We start from the raw sequence: 22,828 nt of genomic DNA, 5'->3' as shown, positions 1-22,828 counted from the left end.
ATGTTTAAAAACTTTCTTTGACAATGAATCCAATAATGTATTTTTACTTTTTAGTCACATATAACACACGTTCTCCTTCGTAGATTGCTTGAAACTTCTCAAGGTTAAGAATCTCCAACGCCCCACGATTGGTGTAGCGACAGACGCTCTCCTAATGAATCTTGTAAACTTGTTTCAGATTACAATCGGACAGCACACCGCCACACCTACGCACACGTGTAGCATTATCTTGGCTGACTTGGCTAACTTGTGCCGAGATGGTTATGCTAGACTAGAGGCTAGGGTGATTTTTCCTCAAGCATATACTGTCCCGGTAGCTTAGGTGATGTGCCTTGCCTGCAGAGCTACAACAAGATACTGATTCCTCCTTTCATGTGCTACACATTCACGCCCTCGCCTAACTACAGTAGCTAGTACGCAGCCGCTGACCTCCTTGCTATTTATACACCCCGAGTTGTGTCTGCATAGAACACAACACCAGAGTCACAGGAGAGCAGAGCAGAGCAGCCAAGCAAAGTAAAGAGATCAAGAGAGATGGCGTCCAGGGCATTCCCAGCTCTGGTCCTTCTCGTGCTCATCTGCGGCCAGCTCGTGGTCGGCGGCCATGCCCAGCCCTACATCGGCGGCACCAGGGGAGGAGGAGGATCTGCCGCCGGACTGCGGCCACCGACTTCCACCGCCACCCATGGCCACTCCTCCACCATTGGTAATCTATTGCGGTAACCAATCTCTCATGATTTTAGCTGTAATCAATCTCTGCACACAACATCGAGTTATCCCTACTCTACTTCTCCATTTGCTTGCCATTGATAAACCATTTCATCTCCTGCCATGTCATGACATTTAACCTGTCCCTGGTTCTGAGTCTTCTGACAGTTGTTTGTTTGGGTTGGGGTCATACCAGGAGGATACGACGGGACTGGAAGGCCTTCAGCCATGGGAGAAGACAAGTCCTTCATGATCAACACCCTGCCGGCGCACGACCACCCGCTTCCTGTCCCGCCGTCCGGTCAGTAGACCATGAAGTGCAGCCGAGCTTGAGACCAACGACCGTGTAGCCAGCACTAAGAATAAATTTGTGTGAAGTTGCTGTGTTTGCAGGATGACTCTGTTTCTGTCATCAGGGGTATAAAATTAAGCAGAATACAACAAACTACTACTAATGTACTGTTGAGAAAGTTGGGAATTCACAGTGCTTTCAAGGGAACATATATAAGTAAGTTTATCCCAAAATTTCGTCTACATCTTACCAAAAAACAGAATGAATTTGTCTCAATGGTGCATGAACGTTTTCGATCTTACACTGTTTTGTACTGAAAAATGTGCATGGTCTAGGCTAGAACGACCTCTCGAACGAAACCACGAGAACCACTTCTCCTTGAGAAGATTGCAAGCAAATACCAAAGAGAAAGGCCGATATCTACATGACTACATCCGATTTCCTCCCTTTGGCCAGATACCAAAACCATCGATCTCTAACTAGAGGCAGAAATACAACTTCACAATAAGCCTCTCAACCTAGCACTAGTTCTAGTGAGTCAACCCTGGCACCACCGCTGCTTCTGCCCATCGCTAGTTTGTGAGAAATCAACAAGGCAAAAATTGAGCCGTTGTCTGTGAAGATCTATCTACAGATGGATGGAGCGGTTGCATCATGTTGGTCAATCGAATTCAGCCAGCCACCGCATCACCCCCGCGGCTCACCATCCATGGATGCCCTACAGAAAGCGCCACCCTATTCAAAAAACGCCAGCGAACTCGAGGGACGAAGATGGGCTTTTTTGTTTCAGGGGATCGAAGAGGGCTGGTCGGCCAGGGTTTGTGGCTGAGGGAGGAGCAAACCAATTTCTTGAGCAATGCCCAGCTTCTTCTTCGCATAATCATAATATGTATTTGGTTTCCTGGCCTGAAAGTATAGTAAATTTAGCTTCCACATCAGCAGAAAAAAACGTGCATTAAAATTAGCCAGAACTGAGGTACATCTAGCATCTTGGTAAGAAAAAAGAAGCGACTGGTAATTTTTTTTGATGGCGTCCTTGATCAACTCATTAACATCATGGCCTTCCTGACCCTAGAAGCAAACACAAATTTCTTTAGTGACAACAAACACTCCAGTTTTTTTGAGCAAAAGAGGGATGTTGATAGGCAACATGACAACATCTGTCGCTACTCGTATCTAGTTGATGAAGGATGTTGATAGTCTGGACCTAATACCAAACAAACCTCGTAGCCAAACCTAACATCTAAGACCCAAGGTCTCAATCAGGACGCCTGCTGAGTATGAGGCACTCATCAGTCCGACGCACTCCTCAACCAGAACACCTGCGGGTATGAGTCCGCCGTAGCCGCCTGCCACCAATTCATCTTCATTGTTGAACTACTGCATCTACCTTGCCCGGTCTAGTTGCTATCGACGCCACCACGACGCCAGACAACGCCACCATCCTGCGCTTGTCCATCATCACACGCCCACCGGCGAGACCTCGCTGCTCCATGCCGCCGAGACCCGTCATCGTCGACGCGAGAGATGGCACGCCACACCACCTCACGCCTCTTCCAACCGGCGCCGCTCCACAAACGATGCCCCCAAGAGGCAACACGACACCGCAGCACCGCCATCGTCCGATCCGGTGATCTTAGGATTTCTCCCGGAGCGGCACGAGCAGGTTGACAATAGTTGCTTGACGATGCCTTTATCAAGGTAATGACATAGACGTCGCCATCGCCCGCCATGACCGGAGTCGGCTCAGTTTTCATCGGTGACACTGTCTCCCCAACTCGCCGCCGATGCTAATAGTGGGATCCAAGATCCGTCACTATGAGCTTGGCCAACCGCCTTCGGTGGAGAAGGCAGACACCACCACCATGCCCGGGCCAAGAGACCCGGATGTCCTCGTGCCGCGAAGATAACCCAGGGGGATCTCCTCTTGCCGTTGTCGACACGAGGTGCAGCCGCAGTAGATCTCGATCTAAATCCCTCGGGCCTAGATCAGATCTCATCGCAATCTCATCCGCCAATGGCCGCCGGAGATCTCCTGACCACCGCCAACCCGCTGCGCACTGTCGTTGGAGGAGGAGGGAGATGGACGCCGCTGCCCCCACATGTTACCGCTGGCCGAGGCCTGCGCCGCCGCCTCACCACAGGGGCTTCGCCCCGCGGCGTCCTCAGCGACGGCGGCAGTAGTGGGAGGCGATGGAGGAGGAGGGCGAAGGGCGCTGCGGACAAGGGCTCCCCGGGGGCGGCGCGGCGCCGCCGCCTTGGGAGAGAGAGGGGCGGCGCAGCCTGGGTTACCAGAAAGCACTTGTCACCTACTCGTACATACATTATCTGGAAGGATGAGGCGCTGCTAGTCCTGCAAGTGAACAGTACCAATTCTCCTCGAGATTGGAGGGCAGGAACAACGCTAACAGGCTCGCATCGTCCATTCCCCGGTATTTCTAGCCACTTCTTTCATTTTAACCATGGCCATCTCAACTGCAAAGTCCTTGTAACTTCTCAAGGTTAAGAATCTCCAACGCCCCATGATTGGTGGAGCGACCGACCTAATCTTGTAAACTTCTTTCATATTACGATACCTACGCACATTTGTAACATTATCTTGGCTGACTTGGCTAACTTGTGCCGAGAAGGTTATGCTAGACTAGAGGCCAGGGTGATTTTTCCTCAAGCACATGACCTTGTAATCTGTCCCGGTAGCTTAGAGCATCTCCAGCCATTGTGCCCCTCAGAAAGCGTTTTTTCGGCCTCCTGGGAGGCACCGGCGGATTTTTTGAGCCTGGGTAGCAAATTTTTCCAGCCGTCTCCACCCCAAGTATCTCTGCACCTCGACGAGCAGGACGCGTGGCGGCAGCTCGAAGGTTCACGAGCGCGTGGCGCGCAGTGAGGAAGAGCACCGACGCCCAGTGCCCCGCCGCGGCCAGCGATGCCAGGAGGAGCTAGCGCACCGCCCGCGTCCATCAGCGAGGCCCGGCCCTCCGAGTAGGCGCCCCACGCTGCAGATCACCACGAGAGCCAGCCTGCGGATGGCCGTTGGCTCGGCCCTGCCGAAGAAGGAGGACGTGGCCGCGGCGCGGGGCTCGGCCTACGCCGCGTCGTGGCCGCGCGCCCCGCGCTTGAATCGCCAAGCTCCTTCGAGAGGGGACGCTGGTGCTGCTCGCCGGCGCACTACGGGGCCGCGTGGATGGCCCCGCCACCATCTCCGCGTCTTCTTTGCCTCCGTGCTCCAACTACTGGACGGTGGTATGGTGCATGGTGGATGCGCTCCAGCGCGACGCACGCGCCCTGCAACAACTACTTGGCGTGCCCCCTCATGGCCACGCCGCCCAGGCCGCGCCGCCCCCGTCCGCCCATCCCGCCCGCCCCGGCTCCCCGCTGGCCGCCGCCAGCCGTGCCGTGCCCGTGTGAGGCTCAGGGTTGCGCCCGCCGGTGCGTGGCTCTGGGCCGGGGCCGCTCGGGGCCGGCCGTGGTCGGCGTGCCCGGTGCCGGGGCCGCCCGTGGAGGAGAGAGCTGCTCCGGTGACGGGCTCGGTAGCGCACGGAGGCCTGCGGGGGCTGGCTACTGGCGACCGGGCCGGCGGCGTGAAGCTTCTCCGGGGAGGCGCGGCGCGGGGCCGGCGGCGTGAAGCTGCTCCGGGGAGGCGCGGCGCGGGGCCAGCGATGGGCGCCGGGGCCGGCCGCTTGCGGCTTCTCCGCGTTGTCTTTTTTTTGCATGCCTCACGTGGTGGGCCTAGCCAGAAAAAGGAAAGAGAGAGAGAGATTAGAGGCTCGTAGTGGACCTTTCGCGGCTAAAATATAGCGCCGGCGCCCCCAGCTGCATCCCGGTTTGCTGAGTTTCCCTCGCGAGCGCCGGCCATGTTTTTCGTCTGATCCGGCGAAAAACAAGACTCTGGGATTGCGGCTGGGAGGATTTTTACTCGCCGGTAATAAAAAAAGGCTTCTGGGGGCCGTTTTGGGGGCGCGGCTGGAGATTCCCTTAGGTGGTGTGCCTTGTCTGCAGAGCTACAAGATACTGATTCCTCCTTTCATGTGCTACACATTCAAGGCCCCTCCAGGATAACCTCCTTGCTATTTATACACCTCGAGTTGTGTCTGCGTAGAACACAACACCACAGACAGACACAGAGAAGAGCGGAGCAGCCAAGCAAAGAACAGAGACCAAGAGAGATGGCTACGTCCAAGGCATTCCCAGCTCTGGTCCTTCTGGCGCTCGTCTGCACCCAGCTCATGGTCGGCGGCCATGCCCAGGCGTACATCGGCGGCGGCAGCATTAGGGGAGGAGGATCTGCTGCCGGACTGCAGCCACCGACTTACGCCCCTCCCCATGGCCACTCCTCCACCATTGGTAATCCATAGCTGCAACCAATCTCTCATGATTTTAGTATGTACTCTGCACACAACATCGTGTTATCGATACTTTACTTCTCCGTTTGCTTGCCATTTGTAAACCATTCCATTCTCCTGTCATGTCATGACTTGTAACCTGTCCCTGGTTCTGACTCTCGTTTGTTTGGGTTGGGGTCATGCCAGGAGGGCGTTCAGCCGTGGAAGAAGACAAGGCCTTCATGGTCAACAGCCTGCCGGCGCACAACAACCCGCTTCCTGTCCCGCCTTCCGGTCAGTAGACCGTCAAGTGCAGCCGAGCATGAGACCAACAATCAAGTGGCCAAGCACTGATAATAAGAATAAATTTGTGTGAAGTTGCCCTGTTTGTTGCAGGGTGACTCTGTTTCTGTCATCATCATCAGGGGTATAAAAGCAGAGTACACCGAACTACTAATAATGTACTGTTGAGAAAGTCTGGGTTTAAAGTGCTATACCAAGGCCCCTTGATTCAATGGAAAACATAAGTTTATCCCAAATTTCGTTTACATCTTACCAAAACAGAATATGAATTTATCTCAATTGTGTTCGATCTTACACTGCTGTTCTGAAAATTGTACATGGTCACTACGATGACCTCCCAAACGAAACCACGAGAACCACTTCTCCTTGAGAAGATCGCGAGTATATCCCAAAAAGGAAGGCCGATATCTACATCCCATCTCCTCCCATTACTAGATTTAGAAATACAGCTCCACGACAGGCCTCTCAGCCTAGCACTAGTTCTACTGACTCAACTCCGGCACCACCACTGCTTCTGCCCGTCGCTAGTTTGCAAGAAATCAACAAGGCGAAAATTAAGTCGTCGTCTGTTGAGATCTATCAACAAATGGATGGAGCGGTTGCAGCATGTTGGTCAATCGATTTCAGCCAGCCACCACATCACCCCCATGGCTCACCATCCACGGATGCCCTGCGCAAAGCGCCACCAGCCCGGTTCAAAAACGACAGTGAACTCGAGGGGCGACGAAGAGCATTTTTGTTTCAGGGGATCGAAGAGGGTTGGCCGGCCGGGGTTGGCGCTTGAGGGGGGATCAAACCGATTTCTTTAGCAATGCCCAGCTTCTTCTTCGCATAATCATAATATGTCTTGGGTTTCCTAACCTGAAAATATAGTGAATTTAGCTTCCACATCACCAGCAAATTAAAGCGGATTTCGACAGACGTGCATATTAAAAGCCAGAGAGAACTGAGGCACATCAAACATCTTGGCAAGGAAAAAGAAGCCAGAACTGAGGCACATCAAACATCTTGGCAAGGAAAAAGAAGCCAGAACTGACAATTTTTTTTAACGGTGTCCTTGATCAACTCATTAACATCATGTCCTTCTTGAGCCTACAAGCAAATGCAGATTGCTTTCGTGCGAAGAAACATTCAATTAGACCTTGATCTGAGAAAAAGAAGGTTACCTTCTCAACAATGCGATCCAAGTGGGGCTTATACTGGACAGCCAACATACTAAAGAATTAGGCGCATATTATAAAATAGTTGAGCGAAGAGCAGAACCAAAATGCTAGCTAGAGATATGAAGTAACAAATGTGAGAAGAAAGCCAACCTGCATGCTCTTCCTTGGAACGTAGATTCGGTTCAAACTCATCTCTGCATGAAAAAATAAACATGGTATTGCCTTTGTCGAAGACCTGCCTCAAGGCATCCTTAAAATCCAGCTGAGTGATTTTGAAGAAAACCAATTGTCATTAAGCATGTAAAGTTGGACCAGACATAGGGGAGGAAACAAACTCCCCTCCCTAGTTTAGCGTATTCAAGTAAGAATCAAACCTTGTGCGCAGTAACCAGCTGCCACATGTCAAAGAGAAAATCAATATTGTTTTTACCCCAAGTATAATCAATCCACACACTATCCGTAAAGTCCTGCATACAAAATATAAAAGAATATCAAACGACATCATAATTTGCAGTGCCAACTAAATTAACAAGTGCTGGAAGGGCATTACAGTGAAGCCTGAGAGAATTGAAGTCTTATAAACATGGGGATGTCCTTCTGCGATCTTCAGTGCATGATAAAACAACAGTTTCCAACTGTCTGGCTCCTAAAGATTAAAACAGGCTTTAGGATGCGGTGCACGAGACTACAGCATCAAATACATACAATTAACCTATTAACCACAAGAGACTTTTGGAGAATGAGCAGAAGTTTACGATTCTTTTTAACATAGTGGTCGACATCATGATTCTCCTCACGGGACCTGCCTGTCAGGTGCAATTCAATCAACTGCGTGCGACAGAAAGGCAAGTCAGAAGATGATGAGGTGTAATGAGCAGAAGTTTACGATCGATCACATCGTGCACACCTCGGTTTTACTTGACAGCTTTTCCCAGAACTGGACGAATTCTTGGTCGCCCTCAAGCGTACTACAAGTTCTGTAGTGATATTCCCAGTCTTCATACTCACCCTGCACAATGAAAACATTACCAGTAGCACACTCATTGCTAGTGGGCCTGGGGCAAGGTGACCCGATCACTGGTGGAAAAAGGGCCTTTGGTCGCGGTTCGCAACTGCCATTAGTCGCGGTTGCGCAACCGCGACCGAACGGGCGCGACTAAAGGCCCCCCCCTTTAGTCGCGGTTGCTTAAGAACCGCGACTAAAGGCCCGTCCACGTGGGCGCCAGGTGGCCGTCGGGGCGGAGGACCTTTAGTCGCGGTTCTTCTGGCCAACCGCGACTAAAGGCCGCCGCAGGTTTAGGGTTTTAGCCCCCCCCCCCCCCTAAACCTGTTTTCTGTTTAATTTGTATTGTTTTATTTCTTTTGTGCTTTATTTTAATTTTGAAGGAGTTTCATATATTCTACGGTACTACATACATGCATATGAATGTACAATTTCAAATAAATTTGAAATTAGAACCAAAAAGAATTCAAGAGGAATATACAATATATATTCAATATCATCGGATGACCATATACAATTTTGAACAAGTTTCCATACATGATTTAATGCATATAAAGTTCTACGTCCTCGTAATAGTGTTCTCCTTTAGGATGGAGGACTTCCCTGCTGAACCATCCAGCTAGTTCCTCTTGAAGTGGTCGGAAGCGAGCTTCTGGACTAAGCATCCACCGGAGGTTATTCCTCTGAGCATTGGTATCACTCGGAACCCGCTCAGAGGTGTATCTCCGGATCATCTCACAGACATAGTATCCACATAGATTGGTCTCCGGTGGCTGAATATCCCCAGCATTCTTAGCCTTTAACATTTTGAATTCTAGCTCTTTTTTGAATTCACCGACCTTTGTATCTACGAACCGTCTCCAAACCCTACGAGGCAAAGAAAATTAAATGAACAAGAGAGTTATTAATTAGTTACTTGATATTAGGAAATGAACGAAATAGGCCGATCGATATAGAGCGCAAATGAATGAAAATAATTACTTCTGCAGCATTCTTCTCATGCCGCCCCAAAGCTTTGGATCCATATTCACAGAGTCGTGGACGAGACATTCTGAGGTGTTAACTTTAATTACTAGCAGAATCCAGTGGAACCTGCGGACACGATACATGCACAGTACGTCATGCATAACTCATCGATTAGCCGGCCACATACCATGCATGGAGTAAACAAAAGAGAATGTGCTCAAGACAGAAACACTCACTCAAAATGGTAAGGAAATAGAATATCACTTTTGAGTTCCTGCTTTGTAAGAAACTGCCACAGGTCTGCCTCCACGTCGGCGGGGTAACGCTCCAACACATGTCCATTAACGATGTGTGGGTCAATGAACCCAACATCATGGATGTTCCTTACTCTGCATTCCTTAATCTTCATTCTGCATGTATAATAGCGGACACAACAATATAGTTAGGACATATATATAGTGCAGGCAATATGAACGAGATGGGGTAGAAATTAATAAATCACTTACAGAACGTAGCAACTGATGATAGATTTATCGAGCTCGCGCAGATTGAAAAGCTGGAACAATTCACTCAGTTCAATTTGTACATAGTAATGTTTGAAGTGATGCTCATGTCTAACTTCCGCATAAATATATTCTTTGGCGTTTTTATTTTTTATGTAACCCTTGTACCATTTCAGCAGACCTTTCATTTGTGGAGGTAGATCCTTTTCCTGCGCAGGCTCGACGAGAGGCCCATTCTTGACATATGTAATTACTACCTCCTTCACTGGCGCCTCATCAAGGCCTAACAGTTCACGAAGAGTAATACCTAAGTTGGCCGCTTGTTCTCTGGCACTCGTTACAGTCAATCCCTGTGCTGCCGCAGCTTGTATGATCTCGGGGGCATCCGGACAGAAGGCTTCCACTATAAGCGGGGCAATCGATTGTTTACTTTGTTCCCCGAGCTGGGCAACTTGTTTCCCGCTTTTTTTACTTTCGGCCTTCTCCCGCTCTTTGTTCTCCTTGAACATGAGTGCCTGCCTGCGAAGTTCACGTGCATAGTCGTTAGGCAGATTCTTCGCGGCTTGGGACGGTGTGCTCAAAAATGACTTAGCCCACTTCTTTTGCTCATCAGAAAATACTGGCTTGGGCTCGGGCTCTCTTTTCTTCTTGCAGTCCGCCTTCCATTTCTCCAAATCAGCAGCCGCGGCCGCGTCGACTTCCTCGGCACTACGTTCCCAAGGCCTTGTGGGGAGAGGCTTCAGTGATGGCTCCGGTACCTTTGTGGTCTTAGGTACATAAGGGTCCGGGTTAATAATCCAGGACTGCTTCTGCTTCTTTGCCGGAGGTGGATTGGGGGGCGGCGTCTGATCACCCGCCGGACGAGGACTGGGGGGCGGCGGCTGATCACCCGCCGGACGTTGTGGACTGGGGGGCGGCGTCGGCTGACGTGACGGAGGTGTAGGTGAACCGCCACCACCACCACCACCTGGGGGGAGGCGGCAGACGACGGCGTCACGGAGAGGGGAGGCGAGGACAACACATTTATAACCCTCGCCGTCCCCTCTCGATCCCTAAAAAAACACCGCGCGCATCGCCGCCCCCCTCGCCGCCCCTCTCCGTATAAACAAATTGTCCGAACAGAGCTTGGAGTAGAGTGGCTAGGGTTTGGCCAGGGATGCGGATGGAGACGAATATATGTGGGGTCGGGATGGCCCATGACAACATATTGTGTATTCAAAAAATGTTTAGGGATTTCAGAATAGTTCACGTATTTAATTTTTTCACTGATTCATGACATATTCGTGAATTTAAAAATTATTCGTGTATTTCAAAAAATTGATTTTATTAGACACAAAAAAATTCATCAAAACAAAAAAATATTAATGAATTCCAAAACATATTCTTTCTTCTTTCTTTTTTTCTTCTTCCTTTTTTTTCTTCTTTCTTTTTTTCTTCTGTTTTTTCTTCCTTTTTCTTTTTTTCTTCCTTTTTCCTTTTTTCTTCCTTTTTCTTGTTTTTCTTCTGTTTTTCTTTTGTTTTCTTCTTCCTTCTTTCTTCTTCTTCCTTTTTCCTTTTTCTTTCTTCTTCTTCTTCCTTTTTCTTCTTCCTTCTTCTTCTTCTGCCGGCGCGCGGAGGACGGCAGGCAGGGCCAGCGGGCGGCGGGCGGCAGGGCGGCGGGCGGCGGGCGGCGGGCGGCGGGCGGCGGGCGGCGGGCAAGGGCGCAAGGCACGGGCGGCGGGCAAGGGCAGGGCACGGGCGGAGGCGGCGCTCACTGGGGACGGGGGCGGCGGCGCGCAGGGCTTCGGCGTCGGCGTCGGCGTCGGGGCAGGGCTTCGGCGTCGGCGTCGGGGCAGCGCTTCGGCGTCGAGAGAGAGGAGAATGGGAAGTGGCAAAACTGCTAAGTGCAGTATTTATAGACGCACCTTTAGTCGCGGTTGGAGAGGCGGACCGCGACTAAAGGTACCCTTTAGTCGCGGTCCGCCTCCCCAACCGGGACTAAAGGGTTTTGGCGCCGCTTCCGTTCCCGCGCAGAAAGACCCTTTAGTCGCAGTTGGGGACAACAACCATGACTAAAGGGTACCCTTTAGTCGCGGTCCGCCTCCCCAACCGGGACTAAAGGTCTGTGCTAGAACTGGCGCGGTGCGGTGGGATGTTTAGTCCCACCTCGCTAGCCGAGAGGCTTCGACAGTGGTTTATAAGCGCGGCTGCGCTCACCACTTCGAGCTCCTCTCAAATGCAGGCTTACGGGCCTATTCTGTCACTATGTGCCTGTGGGCCTACTCGGCCTTCTGCGGGCCTGAATCCTGGCCCTTTAATGGGTTTCTAGTCGTATTCAGGCCGTGGTGGCCCAGTAGGTGGCATATTTTCTTTTTTTCTTCCTTTTTTCCTTTTTCCTTTTTTCTTCTGTTTTTTCTTCTGTTTTTTTCTTATGTTTTCTTCTGTTTGTTTTTTCTTCTGTTTTTCCTTTTTCTTCTGTTTTTTTCTTCTGTTTTTTTCTTCCTTTTTCCTTCTTTCTTCTTCTTCCTTTTTCCTTTTAAAATCAGAAAAATAAAACTAATTCATTTTAAAATCTTAAAAAAACAATTATATATCAAAAAAATCAGAAAAATAAAACTAATTCATTTTAAAACCCCTTGAAGGTTTGACAAAAGGTTTGATACATCATTCAGTTCATCGACCAAATACAAAGTTTGGTACAATAAATTATTACACATCAATTCTTCCCTTGTGTCCCTGCTTGCTTACGATTGTGCCGTATCCATGGAGCATCCTCATCATTTAACTTAATGCTTGGGTCAATGTTCACTTTGAAGGGCGGAATTTCACCAAACATATTATAATCTTCTGACATGTCTGTCTTGTCCTCCACTCCCACGATGTTTCTTTTCCCTGAAAGAACAATGTGGCGCTTTGGATCATCGCATGATGTACTGATCGTTTTCTTATCTTTCCGTTTCCCATGCTGCAAAATCTTTGAACCATCTGTCGATCTTTCTCCATTGCGTTCCATCTGCGGTGTGTCTCAACTCCCCGTCCGACTTACGGTCCTCTTTGTGCCATCGCAACAACTTGGCATGCTCTTTGTTCCTGAACAGACGTTTCAACCGTGGTATTATAGGAGCATACCACATCACCTTGGCGGGAACCCTCTTCCTGGGTTTCTGGCCCTCAACATCGTCACCAGGGTCATCGCCTCTGATCTTATAACGCAATGCAGTGCATACCGGGCATTCATTCAAATTCTCGTATTCACCGCGGTAGAGGATGCAGTCGTTGATGCATGCATGTATCTTCAGAACCTCTAAACCTAGAGGGCAGACAACCTTCTTTGCTTCGTACGTACTGGCGGGCAACTCGTTATCCTTTGGAAACATATTCTTCAACATTTTCAGCAAGTTTTCAAATGCCGAGTCAGCTACACCTGCCTCTGCCTTCCATTTCAGCAAATCCAGTGTGCAGCCCAGCTTTTTCATACCATCATCGCATCCGGGGTACAGCGCCTTTCTGTGATCCTCTAACATGCGATCCAAATTCTCCCTCTCCTTTTCAGTTTCGCAGCGTCTCCGTGCATCAGCAATGGTCCGACCAAGATCATCAACGGGATCATCACGTGCCTCTTCTTCACCTTCCCCTTCACCTTCAGCATCCTCCATGAAAGTATCACCGAAATGAGCAAGATAGCTTTCATCGATGAAATCATCCCCTTCTTCATCTTCTTCCATTATAACCCCTCTTTCTCCATGCTTGGTCCAACAATTATAGCTTGGCATGAAACCGTGCCGAAGCAGATGCATGTGAACATCTCTTGAGGAAGAGTAACCCTTCTGATTCTTACAGATAACACATGGACAGATAACAAAACCCCCCTGCTTGTTCGCATTAGCCACTACGAGGAAATCTTTCAAACCCGTAGTGAACTCGCCGGAGAGTCGGTTACCGTACATCCATTGCCGATTCATCTGCATTATTATAATATAAAATATATAATTAACCATCATGCATTTGTTAAACTAACTAGCTACAAACAATATAAATTAAACAATGAACTGCACACATGCATATTTTATCAATGACACACATGCATGAAAGGTTCAAGTTGCTAACCGCGATCGAGGAGGAAAAAATAAATGAGGAACCTCAAGTGTGGCTCCAACACTTCATATCATGTTTGTTTCACCCTCTTAGGGCATTTCATCAAACACCTTGTGTGCATAAGAGGAACCAAAAGCAAACCTACACCCCCTTGTGAAGCTTGTGAAGAGAAGTGGCACCAAATGGCTAAGTGAGCGTGCTGAACTGGTATATATAGGGGAGGAGCTTTAGTCGCGGTTGGCCTGGCCAACCGCGACTAAAGGCCTTTGCGCACCTTTAGTCGCGGTTGGCCTGGCCAACCGCGACTAAAGCCCCTCACGTGCACCAGCTGGCCACCGAGCGCCCTGGGCCCAGGCCTTTGGTCCCGGTTCGTCTGCCGAACCGCGACTAAAGGCTTCATTAGTCGCGGTTCCTACAGTTTCGCGACTAATGGGGCTGGACGGAAGCCTCTTTTTCTACCAGTGGATGTCACCGATTCTTTTTAACATAGTGGTCGACATGTTGACAATCCTAATAGGAAGGGCTAAGGATGACGGCCAAGTAGGGGGCCTCGTTCCGCACTTAGTGGATGGCGGAGTGTCGATCCTTCAGTACGCTGATGATACTATCATCTTCATGGAGCATGATTTAGCAAAAGCAGGAAACATGAAGCTTGTGTTATGTCTGTTCAAACAATTGTCGGGGTTAAAGATTAACTTCCATAAAAGCGAATTGTTCTGCTTTGGAAGAGCTAAAGATGAACAAGAAGCTTATAAACAATTGTTCGGCTGCGAATTGGGGTCTTTACCATCCACGTATTTGGGTATACCAATTCACCATCGCAAGCTGTCAAACAAAGAATGGAAGTGCATTGAGGATCGATTTGAAAAGAAACTAAGCTGCTGGAAGGGCAAGCTTATGTCATACGGAGACCGATTAATTCTTATTAATTCGGTTCTTACGAGTATGCCCATGTTTCTCTTGTCCTTTTTTGAGGTCCCAGTTGGAGTCCGGAAAAGGCTAGACTTCTATCGATCGCGCTTCTTCTGGCAGAGTGATGAATTAAAACAAAAATACAGACTTGCTAAATGGGATATCATTTATAGACCGAAAGACCAAGGGGGTCTCGGCATTGAAAACCTAGAGGTGAACAGATGATTACTCAGCAAGTGGTTGTATAAACTATCTGTAGAGACGGATGCCACGTGGGCCCAAATCCTGTGGAACAAGTACCTTTATTCCAAAACACTAGCCCAGGTGACGGTGAGGCCGACTGATTCACCTTTTTGGAAAGGACTGATGAAAGTGAAATCGGCCTTTTTCATCAGGACAAAATCTATAGTTGGAAATGGTACTACCACGAGGTTTTGGAAGGACATATGGCTAGGGGAGACGCCCTGGCACTCCAATATCCTTCTCTCTATAATATTGTGCAACGAAGAGAAGCTTACGTTGCAACTGTATTACAGTCAAATCCTCTAAATATCCAATTCAGGAGGACTCTAGCGGGAAATCGTTGGGAAGCATGGATCCACCTTGTGGGAAGATTGATGGAGCCATGGAGGTCCACCTTTCTCAACAACCCGATCAATTGAGCTGGAAACTAATGAAGAATGATGAGTTTTCGGTTAAATCCATATATTTGGATGTTATCAACTCTAGCGTCATTCCGCCTTCGAAACATGTGTGGAAAGTCAAAGTGCCTTTAAAAATTAAGGTGTTTATGTGTTTTGTTCATAAACAAGTCATTCTAACTAAGGACAATTTGGCAAAACGCAATTGGACAGGTTCTACACGATGTAGCTTCTGTGATTCGGAAGAATCCATCAAACACCTCTTTCTCGAATGTCCCTTGGCAAAAATTGTGTGGCGAACAATGCACATAGCTTTTAATATTACTCCTCCGAATACCATCAACACGTTATTCTGGACGTGGTTAGATGGGTTAGATTCCATAACTGCGAGACATATCCGTGTAGGAGTATGTGCTTTATTATGAACAATATGGAACTGCAGAAACGATTTGGTTTTTAACAGAACAACAAAAATTCATTTCTTGCAGGTTATCTTCCGGGCCACTACACTCATCCGTATGTGGTCGCTATTCACTCCGACGGAGACCAGGGATCGTTTGGTTACTGGATCTATCCGATGGGAGATAGTAGCTTGGGATATTTTCAACCGGTTTGGATGGCGGTCATGTAATAGGATATGTGTTTGGTGTCCTATCTTATATTTTTGCCGGCCGGTTGTGGCTATCCTGTCATGTTGCTTTTGCTCTTTGTGAGCTTCTTTATTTTTGAGACCTGAAGACTTTTGTTGAACATGTTGCTTTTTTTAATAATATGGCCGCATGCATCATTCTGATGCAGAGGCCGGAGCCTGACCCCTTTTCAGAAGAAGAAAAAACACTCATTGCTAGTTATATATATGTGCCATGAACAGCATTCCTGCAACCAATGTTACCCTATGACTAACAAGAAGTGTTGTTCATTTCTGGAGTTCCCACTGCACTAACCAATCGTTTGATCGGTTCAAGGAGGGGCACATGGACAAAAAGAAGTCAATGCAAAGAGCCCATGTAAGCAAGGCACCAATCTACACCACACCTGGAGGTTAAGTAACAATTTTTTTTATTTTATTTTTTTTGCGGGGAGGAGGTTAAGTAACATATAACCCTACAAGCAGCAGAGCTACACTATCTATGCAAAAGTCTACAGTCCCAGCCTAAGGCATCATCTGATCTCCTACAAGTCTTGCATATCTCACCTTTAGCAACAATTAAATCCATTTCTAAACCTCGTGAAGGTTTATAGTTTAGAACGATGTGTTATGCGGTACTCTGCAAGGACTATTATCAATTTACATGGTTCGTAAACAAAGTAGGGACAGTGGTGCAGACATTTCAGAAACAGTAGGGGCAATGGTGCAGACTAAAAAAGAGCGCAAAAACTCATAGTGAGGCGTCAAGAGGGGGCAACCACGCTCAATAGAATTCTGCATCTCCTGTATGCCAAGAGATCCACTGTAAGATATGACGCTGAATTGTTGTATTCCCTACAATTTTAAGCATAAGTTGTTTTAGATTTGTGCACAAGTATTAAGAAAAGATCCGCCACCACACTCTTTTGACCGGTCTAGAGGCGCACAAGGATCGACAGTCCTTGTGAAGAGCCACATTCTAAACTCTACAACATTCAGCTTCAGCACTATTGGACGTGTTAATGTAACAGTAACAACACACAACAGTCAAGACGGAAAGCACCTTTACTAAGGAAATACAGTCAATGAAACCACTGAAATAGTTGCATGGAGCCAAGTGTTACCCATATACATTATCTGGAAGGATGAGCCGCTGGTAGTCCTGCAAGTGAACATACTGGCAGTACACATGATCGAAGCGCCACTGAAGACCGAGCTCGTAACGCTTATAGTACCAATTGTCCTCGAGATTAGAGGGCGGGAACACCGCTAAGAGGCTCGCACCGTCCATTCCCCGGCATGCATTTGTCCTGTATCAATCAAACATTCCAGAAGCAGAGTCTAAAAACACGCAGAAAAGTTTGGAGTATGATATCTTGCCACATGTGTGTGTGATGTTGTAGTAACAACAGGTTACACGTACCTCGTGGGCTCTGATGCGGCACAGCGCGAGGCGTTGGTTCAACGCCTTGAGCTGCTCGTCCTCGCAGAAGGCCAGCTGAGACTCCTCGTCGTCTTCAGGGGGGCCGTCGTTCAGCCGCTCGAGAAGAGAGTCCATCTCGTTGGAGAGCTTGTCGTCGTCCCAGGCCTTGGATTTGCTCTTGTCCGCCGGAAGAATGCCCAGCGCCAGCGGTGTTCACCCGTGCAGTGCTGCCGAGATCGCCTGGAGTGGGTGTGTTTTGGATCTTGGTTCTCTTCTCACCTGATCCTCGCGAGCTGCCATTCTCCATCTCCAATCCAAACCTAGCCTGTCCTGCCATTCTCCTTTTTTTTTTGAGAAATGTTTCAGCAGAAAAGATGAAAGTACCCCTCTCGCTGGGCCATATTCTCGTCTCGGCCTTCAGTGGACCGGGAGGCCCGAGCTTAACGCGGCCCGTTGCCAGTCAGTGACACCGCCCCTTCTCCCCCTCCTCTCCGGCGACCCCTCGAAAAAAAAAATCCTCCTCACCGGAGGTTCTCCCCCGCTCCCAAACGCCGCCGTCCAGTCTCGCCCGGGCCCGGCGGATCGTCGGAGGGTTCGACGCTTACGGGCCGCCATGCAGACCCTCCCCTCCTCGCAGCTGCGGCCAGTGCCGGTGCCAGTCCCAGCACCGCCGCCGCCTCGTCCACTCCGCCTCCAAAACCCGCGGCGGGAGCTCCGCAAGTGCCCTTGAGCTCCTCTCAACTCTGTTCCGGTTCTATTTCCGGTGCTCGGGGTGAATTGATTTTCCGAGTCTGTATTAAGCCGCCGGGTTTGGGGAATTCCAGGCTCGACGTCGAGGCAAGCATCGACCAGGTGTGGATTAGAAGTTTCACAATGCCAAATCTATGAAGTATATTCGACCGCCGTCCTGGTTCAGTGGTTCATTCAACCTGACATGGGGGTTCTGAATTTTCGTGCGGCTGCTATTTCAGGGGACATCATACTTGGCTGATGAGCAGCAGAAGGGTGGCATTTGGGAGCTCTTCAGCGAGGCTCAGCGGAGTAATACTAACTGACCTATCCCTTGTTTCACTCAAATTTAGTGTTAGTTGTTCCCATGCCACTACCTCGGGATAGTGTGGATTAATGACTGAATGTGTGCTAGTTTGTCCTTCGCAAAAAAAAAAAAAAAAAAAAAGTGTGCTAGTTTGTGCTATGACCTATGACATGCCAACAATTCTCAGAATGGTGGCATCTGGGGACTCTTCAGCGAGGCTCAGCGGAGTAACTAACATACCCTCCCTCCTTTTACTCAAATTTAGTCTTATTTGTTTCCGTGACACTACTTCAGGATAGTGTCGGTTAATGAGTGAATGTGTGCTAGTTTCTGCTATATGATCGACATGCCTGCCAACAATTCTCGGTTACAACAATGCATTCACATTGCTCTGCCGTTTGGTAATGACGAGTAGTATCTGTATCTTGCAGATATCCTGTATCTTCACAAACAGCGGCCTGTGTCCATGGAGGAGCTGAAGAAATTGCAGGATGAAAATAAATCACTTCTTCAGGAAATGGAGATACTAGAGATGGAAAGGCAGTATGCGGTGAAAAACTTTCCTGTTAGCAGAAAATAAGTAGTTGGAACCAGAATGTGAAATTTAAGCCATGAGTACAGATATTCCAAGTAATGGATCCAGGTAAAACCCACAAATATTTACTCTGAAAGTTCCCTCCCTCTGATATTTTTTTCATGAACACGCGTCTAAATGTGCATCATTTCCTATTAGAAGAAACACCAAGAAGGTGTGAAGAGTACAGAAGAACTAGGCCAGAACAGACTGTACAGACGAACTAGGCTACAACAGAAGCTCGTACTATGGATCAATGTAAGCTTTCACATCAGTTGATTGACAATTATGTTGTAACTTATGGCTAAGTTCTTTAATTTACTTGTAACCAGGCAACCTGCCGGTCATGACTACTGCAATACAGCTACGCCTGAGTACATAATCTCTACATATGGAGACATGTCTCTTTCTCAAGTTCTTTTTTTTTTGACGGAGCTTTCTCAAGTTCTTGGCGACATCGTAAGTTGACAATCTCCAGGGAACTAGCTATTATTTTTACAAAACAGAGTACTAGATCTCATGTCACGGTACTGTAAGTTACTGATTTATGTGTGACTAATTATCTCCACATAAAGCAATGAAGGGACGTTTTGAACCATCAGCATAAACCAAGTTTGCAATTACTCCGCCGGGAAGCAAAATCTTTCTCTGAATAAGTTATATTCTGAACTTCTTTTTTCTTAACATAGCCAACATAGGCCAGTCTAGGACATATCAAACATAATTTGCTCTCCATTGTGTAGAAGACTGACCGTTCCTGGTGGGATTTGCGGATGAAGGATGCAGTGGCAATCGGTTTATCATGGGATGCAAAGTGCTATGCAATACATTGGGAAGCTTATTCATGTATAAGGAAGCTCTGACATCAGGAAAGTTCGTGACTCGCTATCCCTCCAATTGAAAAGGTACAACTTTTTAGAAATAGTAACAACGTGCAGTTTTTGCACATAAACCACCTTGTAAGTTTAGTTTGTATGTTGCCTGCAAATCAAGTTGGTAGTTTTTCTCATAGTAGTTGCCTAGTTAATAAATGGAAAAAGATGAGTTGCAAATCCCTTTTATAAATTATGTAATTTTTCCATCCTAATAAATTATCGTGAGTTCTCTTTACATTCTATTGCTTTTAACATCTTTTTAATAAAAAATGAAAAGCATTAACTAACTAATGGGCATATTTGCATATTATTGATTTTGATCAATTATACAATTTCACTGAATTATACAACCTGTGAGAGATTTAGATCACCTTTCTGCAACCATCATATGTGCCTATGTTTCTTATTACATCTGAAAAAACTCATATCTGAAAGGATATGCAGAAAAGATGGAACAAATATTTTGATCTACAAGCTATAGCTGTATGTACTGCTTGCTTCAAAATCAAGGACACAATCTTGTGTGAACTTGTAATTCACATTATGTGGTTCCATAGCAAGCAAACTTTGTTCCTCCTCTGGATTGGCATCTGCTTGAGCCCACGGGTGGTTGTGGTATCTCCTCAGCATCTCCAACCTCTCTGCAACCTCCTTCATCGTTGGCCGCTCCTCTCCACTCATGTTCAAGCATCTCATAACGAGGTGTGTGATCTCTTCGAGCGCTTTGATTGTCATCTCGTCCCTCACTTGGCTGTCCAGAAGGTCTTGGTGTTGGCCTACCTTCACTGCCATCATGAAGCATAAAACAAGGCTTCTATCTTCCTCCGGCCCGTCGAAGTACAGTGCCTTTTTCCTTGTCAGAAGCTCCAATAGGACAACGCCAAAGCTGTACACATCACTCTTATCAGTCAGCCGGCATGTCATTAGGTATTCTGGGTCAAGGTAACCGCAAGTTCCCTGCACCAATGTTGCCATCTTGGCCTCATCAGTTGGTGCCAGTTTTGATGCTCCGAAATCTGAAACTTTTGCTGTGAGCTTGTCATCCAACAGAATGTTTGCCGTCTTGACGTCTCCATGGAGAATCGGTGGCGAGGCTGAAGAATGCATGTATGCCAGTGCCTCGGCTGCCTCTACAGCTATTCGAAGGCAGGTGTTGAAGCCTGTATCAGAGTCAAGGCCCCTACTACCATGGATGTAGTGGTAGAGCGTACCATTTGAGACGAACTCGTAGACCAACATTGGCACTTCTACTTCGAGGCAGCATCCAAGCAGCTTGACGACATTCTTGTGGTTGATCTGGGAGAGGATGAACATCTCCCTCGCGAATTCCTTGGTAGGGACCTCTTCCGTCGTCTTTGACTTCTTCACCGCCACCACTGTCTTGTCCTCAAGGACACCCTTGTAGACAATACCGTGCCCTCCATGGCCAAGAACACGGCCGGCTGCGAAGTTGTTGGTCGCTTTCTCGAGCTCTTCCTTGGTGAAGATCTTGAAGCCCCCACCCCCTTTGCTGGTGTCACTGTAGTTACGTATCTGCTGCTGCAGGAATACGCCTCCATTTAGCTCAAAGAATTTATGCTTTCTTCTGATAAGTCTCCTTTTCTGGAGCCCCAAGTAGAGCCAGAAGGACATGAAAAATGGCAAGAACACACCAACGCTCACTCCTGAATACGACATAGCATTACAGTTAGGTTTCGAAAACAAGACTGCAAGAGCAACCCATTTGCAGGATTGTCTGCTTACCTGTTACTACTTTTAGGGCCAATGTGAAATTGTCCTTTGGCCGGCAACCGTTCTCTGTCGTAGCATCTCCACTAGTCCCCGGAGGACATTGGCAAGTGTGGCTTCCCAAAGTATTTGTGCAGATGCCGTAGCATGATTGCTCTTCTTTGCGTTTACACTCGTCGATGTCTTCCATTTGGCAAAACAATTCATAAGATGAAGTGGCAGAAGGAGCAGGAAGCAGAACAGTAAAACAGGGCATGGGTGTATACCTCTGCATCCGTCTTGTAGATAGGGGTTGCCTTCGTACCCCTTGGAGCAGCTGCACCGGTACCCAGCGCCATCCCCGGAGTCGATACAATCGCTGAGCGGGCTCTGGCATGCATACTCAGTTGTGTTGCGCCTGGCGGCGCTGCAGTTGCCGACGTTCCGGATCGCCCAGTCGAGGATGACAGGCACGGCGAAGTCTTTGGTCCAGTTGAGGTACTCGCTGTCACCGGTGTATCGTGTACTTAACCACTTGGTCTCCACCAGGAATACATACCGGCAGGTCGTTTTGTTGCTGTAGAAGGCTATGTCTCTGTCTCGGTGCTCCTTCGTGAAGTCAAGCAGGAACGGCTCGTAGTAGTCGACAGCGGGGGGTATCGCGCTCTGGCAGCATGCCACGCCTGTGCAGGACCCCGGCGAGGTGAACTGCTGTGGCCGGCACACAGCCATGCAGCCACTGACATAGTAGCCAAGAACGTCGATGAAGTAGCCGAGGCTGGAGCAGCCGAGCGTGACGAGCCGGTTCTTGGCCTGGGAGAAGAGGTAGTGGCTGCCAACAAGTGGCACGAACGTGGCGCCGCTTTGGCTGACGAGACGCCCCCTGCTGTCGTAGCATCTACGTGTTGCCCTCAGGTGGGCCCGGGCCTCGCTGGTGGCGACGGACAGGCCGGTGATCCGCATGCCATAGCCTGTCACGGTGAGCCGCGGCGTTGAGCGGGAGTCATTGCACTCGAGCTGGAAGCCACCTCGGCCATCATCGCGGAAGCAACCGGCGCCGATGCCAAAGGGGTAAGGGATGGTGATGTTGCCACACTTGTCGCGGCAGCCAGGCCGCACAACCTGGCGCGGCGGTTGCTGCCGCTCCTGAGCCGAGACTCGAGCCACTGGCAGTAGCAGCAGCAGCAGCACAAGTGGCATGGCCAATGCGATCGCCATCCTTGCTCTTCTGGTCTGTTCAGGGGCTAGCTGCTGAGGAAGTGCAAAGTGTCAGGTACTGAAGAATCATGGAAGTCCATATATGCGCACGGATGCTGAAGAATCTGTTCACTAGCTAGGACCAGGTCAATTACCCAGCAGGCCAGCACTAGTTAATGGTGTTCGCATTATGCTTTATCGGAGTGCTGACAGCAAACACACCTACCGGAGGAGGGCTTTTAGTCAATGGCAGAACTTGTTTAACCAGGCAGCCCTTGGCAGAGCCACACATGCCGCCACATGTCAGTACAAAGAATTTCTGATGATTATTCTGAAATTTTGGTCTGTTAATGCTAGTGGAGCTTGAATTGGTTAATTGCACTGCCGGCGATCATTGGCTCTTTCATTATCTGTGCAATTTAGCTGACTAGGATTACTACAGCCACCTAATCCAATCCAGCATATGAAACAGAAACTAGCATCGCCATCTAGTTTGTTGTGAGA

The 22,828-nt window shown here is 48.5% G+C and overlaps 1 protein-coding gene and 2 long non-coding RNA genes across 3 annotated transcripts; 2 read left to right on the top strand and 1 right to left on the bottom strand.

The window, feature by feature from the left end:
• The first annotated feature begins 5,111 nt into the window (after window positions 1-5,111).
• On the top strand, window positions 5,112-5,867 carry LOC123131272 (uncharacterized). Its single transcript, XR_006464121.1, has 2 exons — window positions 5,112-5,341; window positions 5,527-5,867. It is a non-coding gene; the product is annotated as an uncharacterized lncRNA (long non-coding RNA).
• Window positions 5,868-18,408: 12,541 nt separating this feature from the next.
• Window positions 18,409-19,620, top strand: LOC123131271 (uncharacterized). The gene is made up of 3 exons (XR_006464120.1): window positions 18,409-18,614; window positions 18,705-18,803; window positions 18,878-19,620. It is a non-coding gene; the product is annotated as an uncharacterized lncRNA (long non-coding RNA).
• A 254-nt stretch (window positions 19,621-19,874) lies between these two features.
• LOC123131270 (wall-associated receptor kinase 1) lies at window positions 19,875-22,554 on the bottom strand. The gene is made up of 3 exons (XM_044550985.1): window positions 21,415-22,554; window positions 21,164-21,331; window positions 19,875-21,084 (listed from the first exon to the last, which is right to left on the bottom strand). Exons 1-3 carry the CDS (start codon window positions 22,343-22,345, stop codon window positions 19,889-19,891), a joined length of 2,295 nt encoding a protein of 764 aa, XP_044406920.1. The 5' UTR covers window positions 22,346-22,554; the 3' UTR covers window positions 19,875-19,888.
• Between the last annotated feature and the right edge of the window lie 274 nt (window positions 22,555-22,828).

The sequence above is a fragment of the Triticum aestivum genome, chromosome 6A (genome assembly GCF_018294505.1).
Source record: "Triticum aestivum cultivar Chinese Spring chromosome 6A, IWGSC CS RefSeq v2.1, whole genome shotgun sequence".
Lineage (NCBI taxonomy): Eukaryota > Viridiplantae > Streptophyta > Magnoliopsida > Poales > Poaceae > Triticum > Triticum aestivum.
The sequence above is the reverse complement of the archived record's forward strand: the minus strand, read 5'-3'. Positions and strand labels throughout refer to the sequence as shown.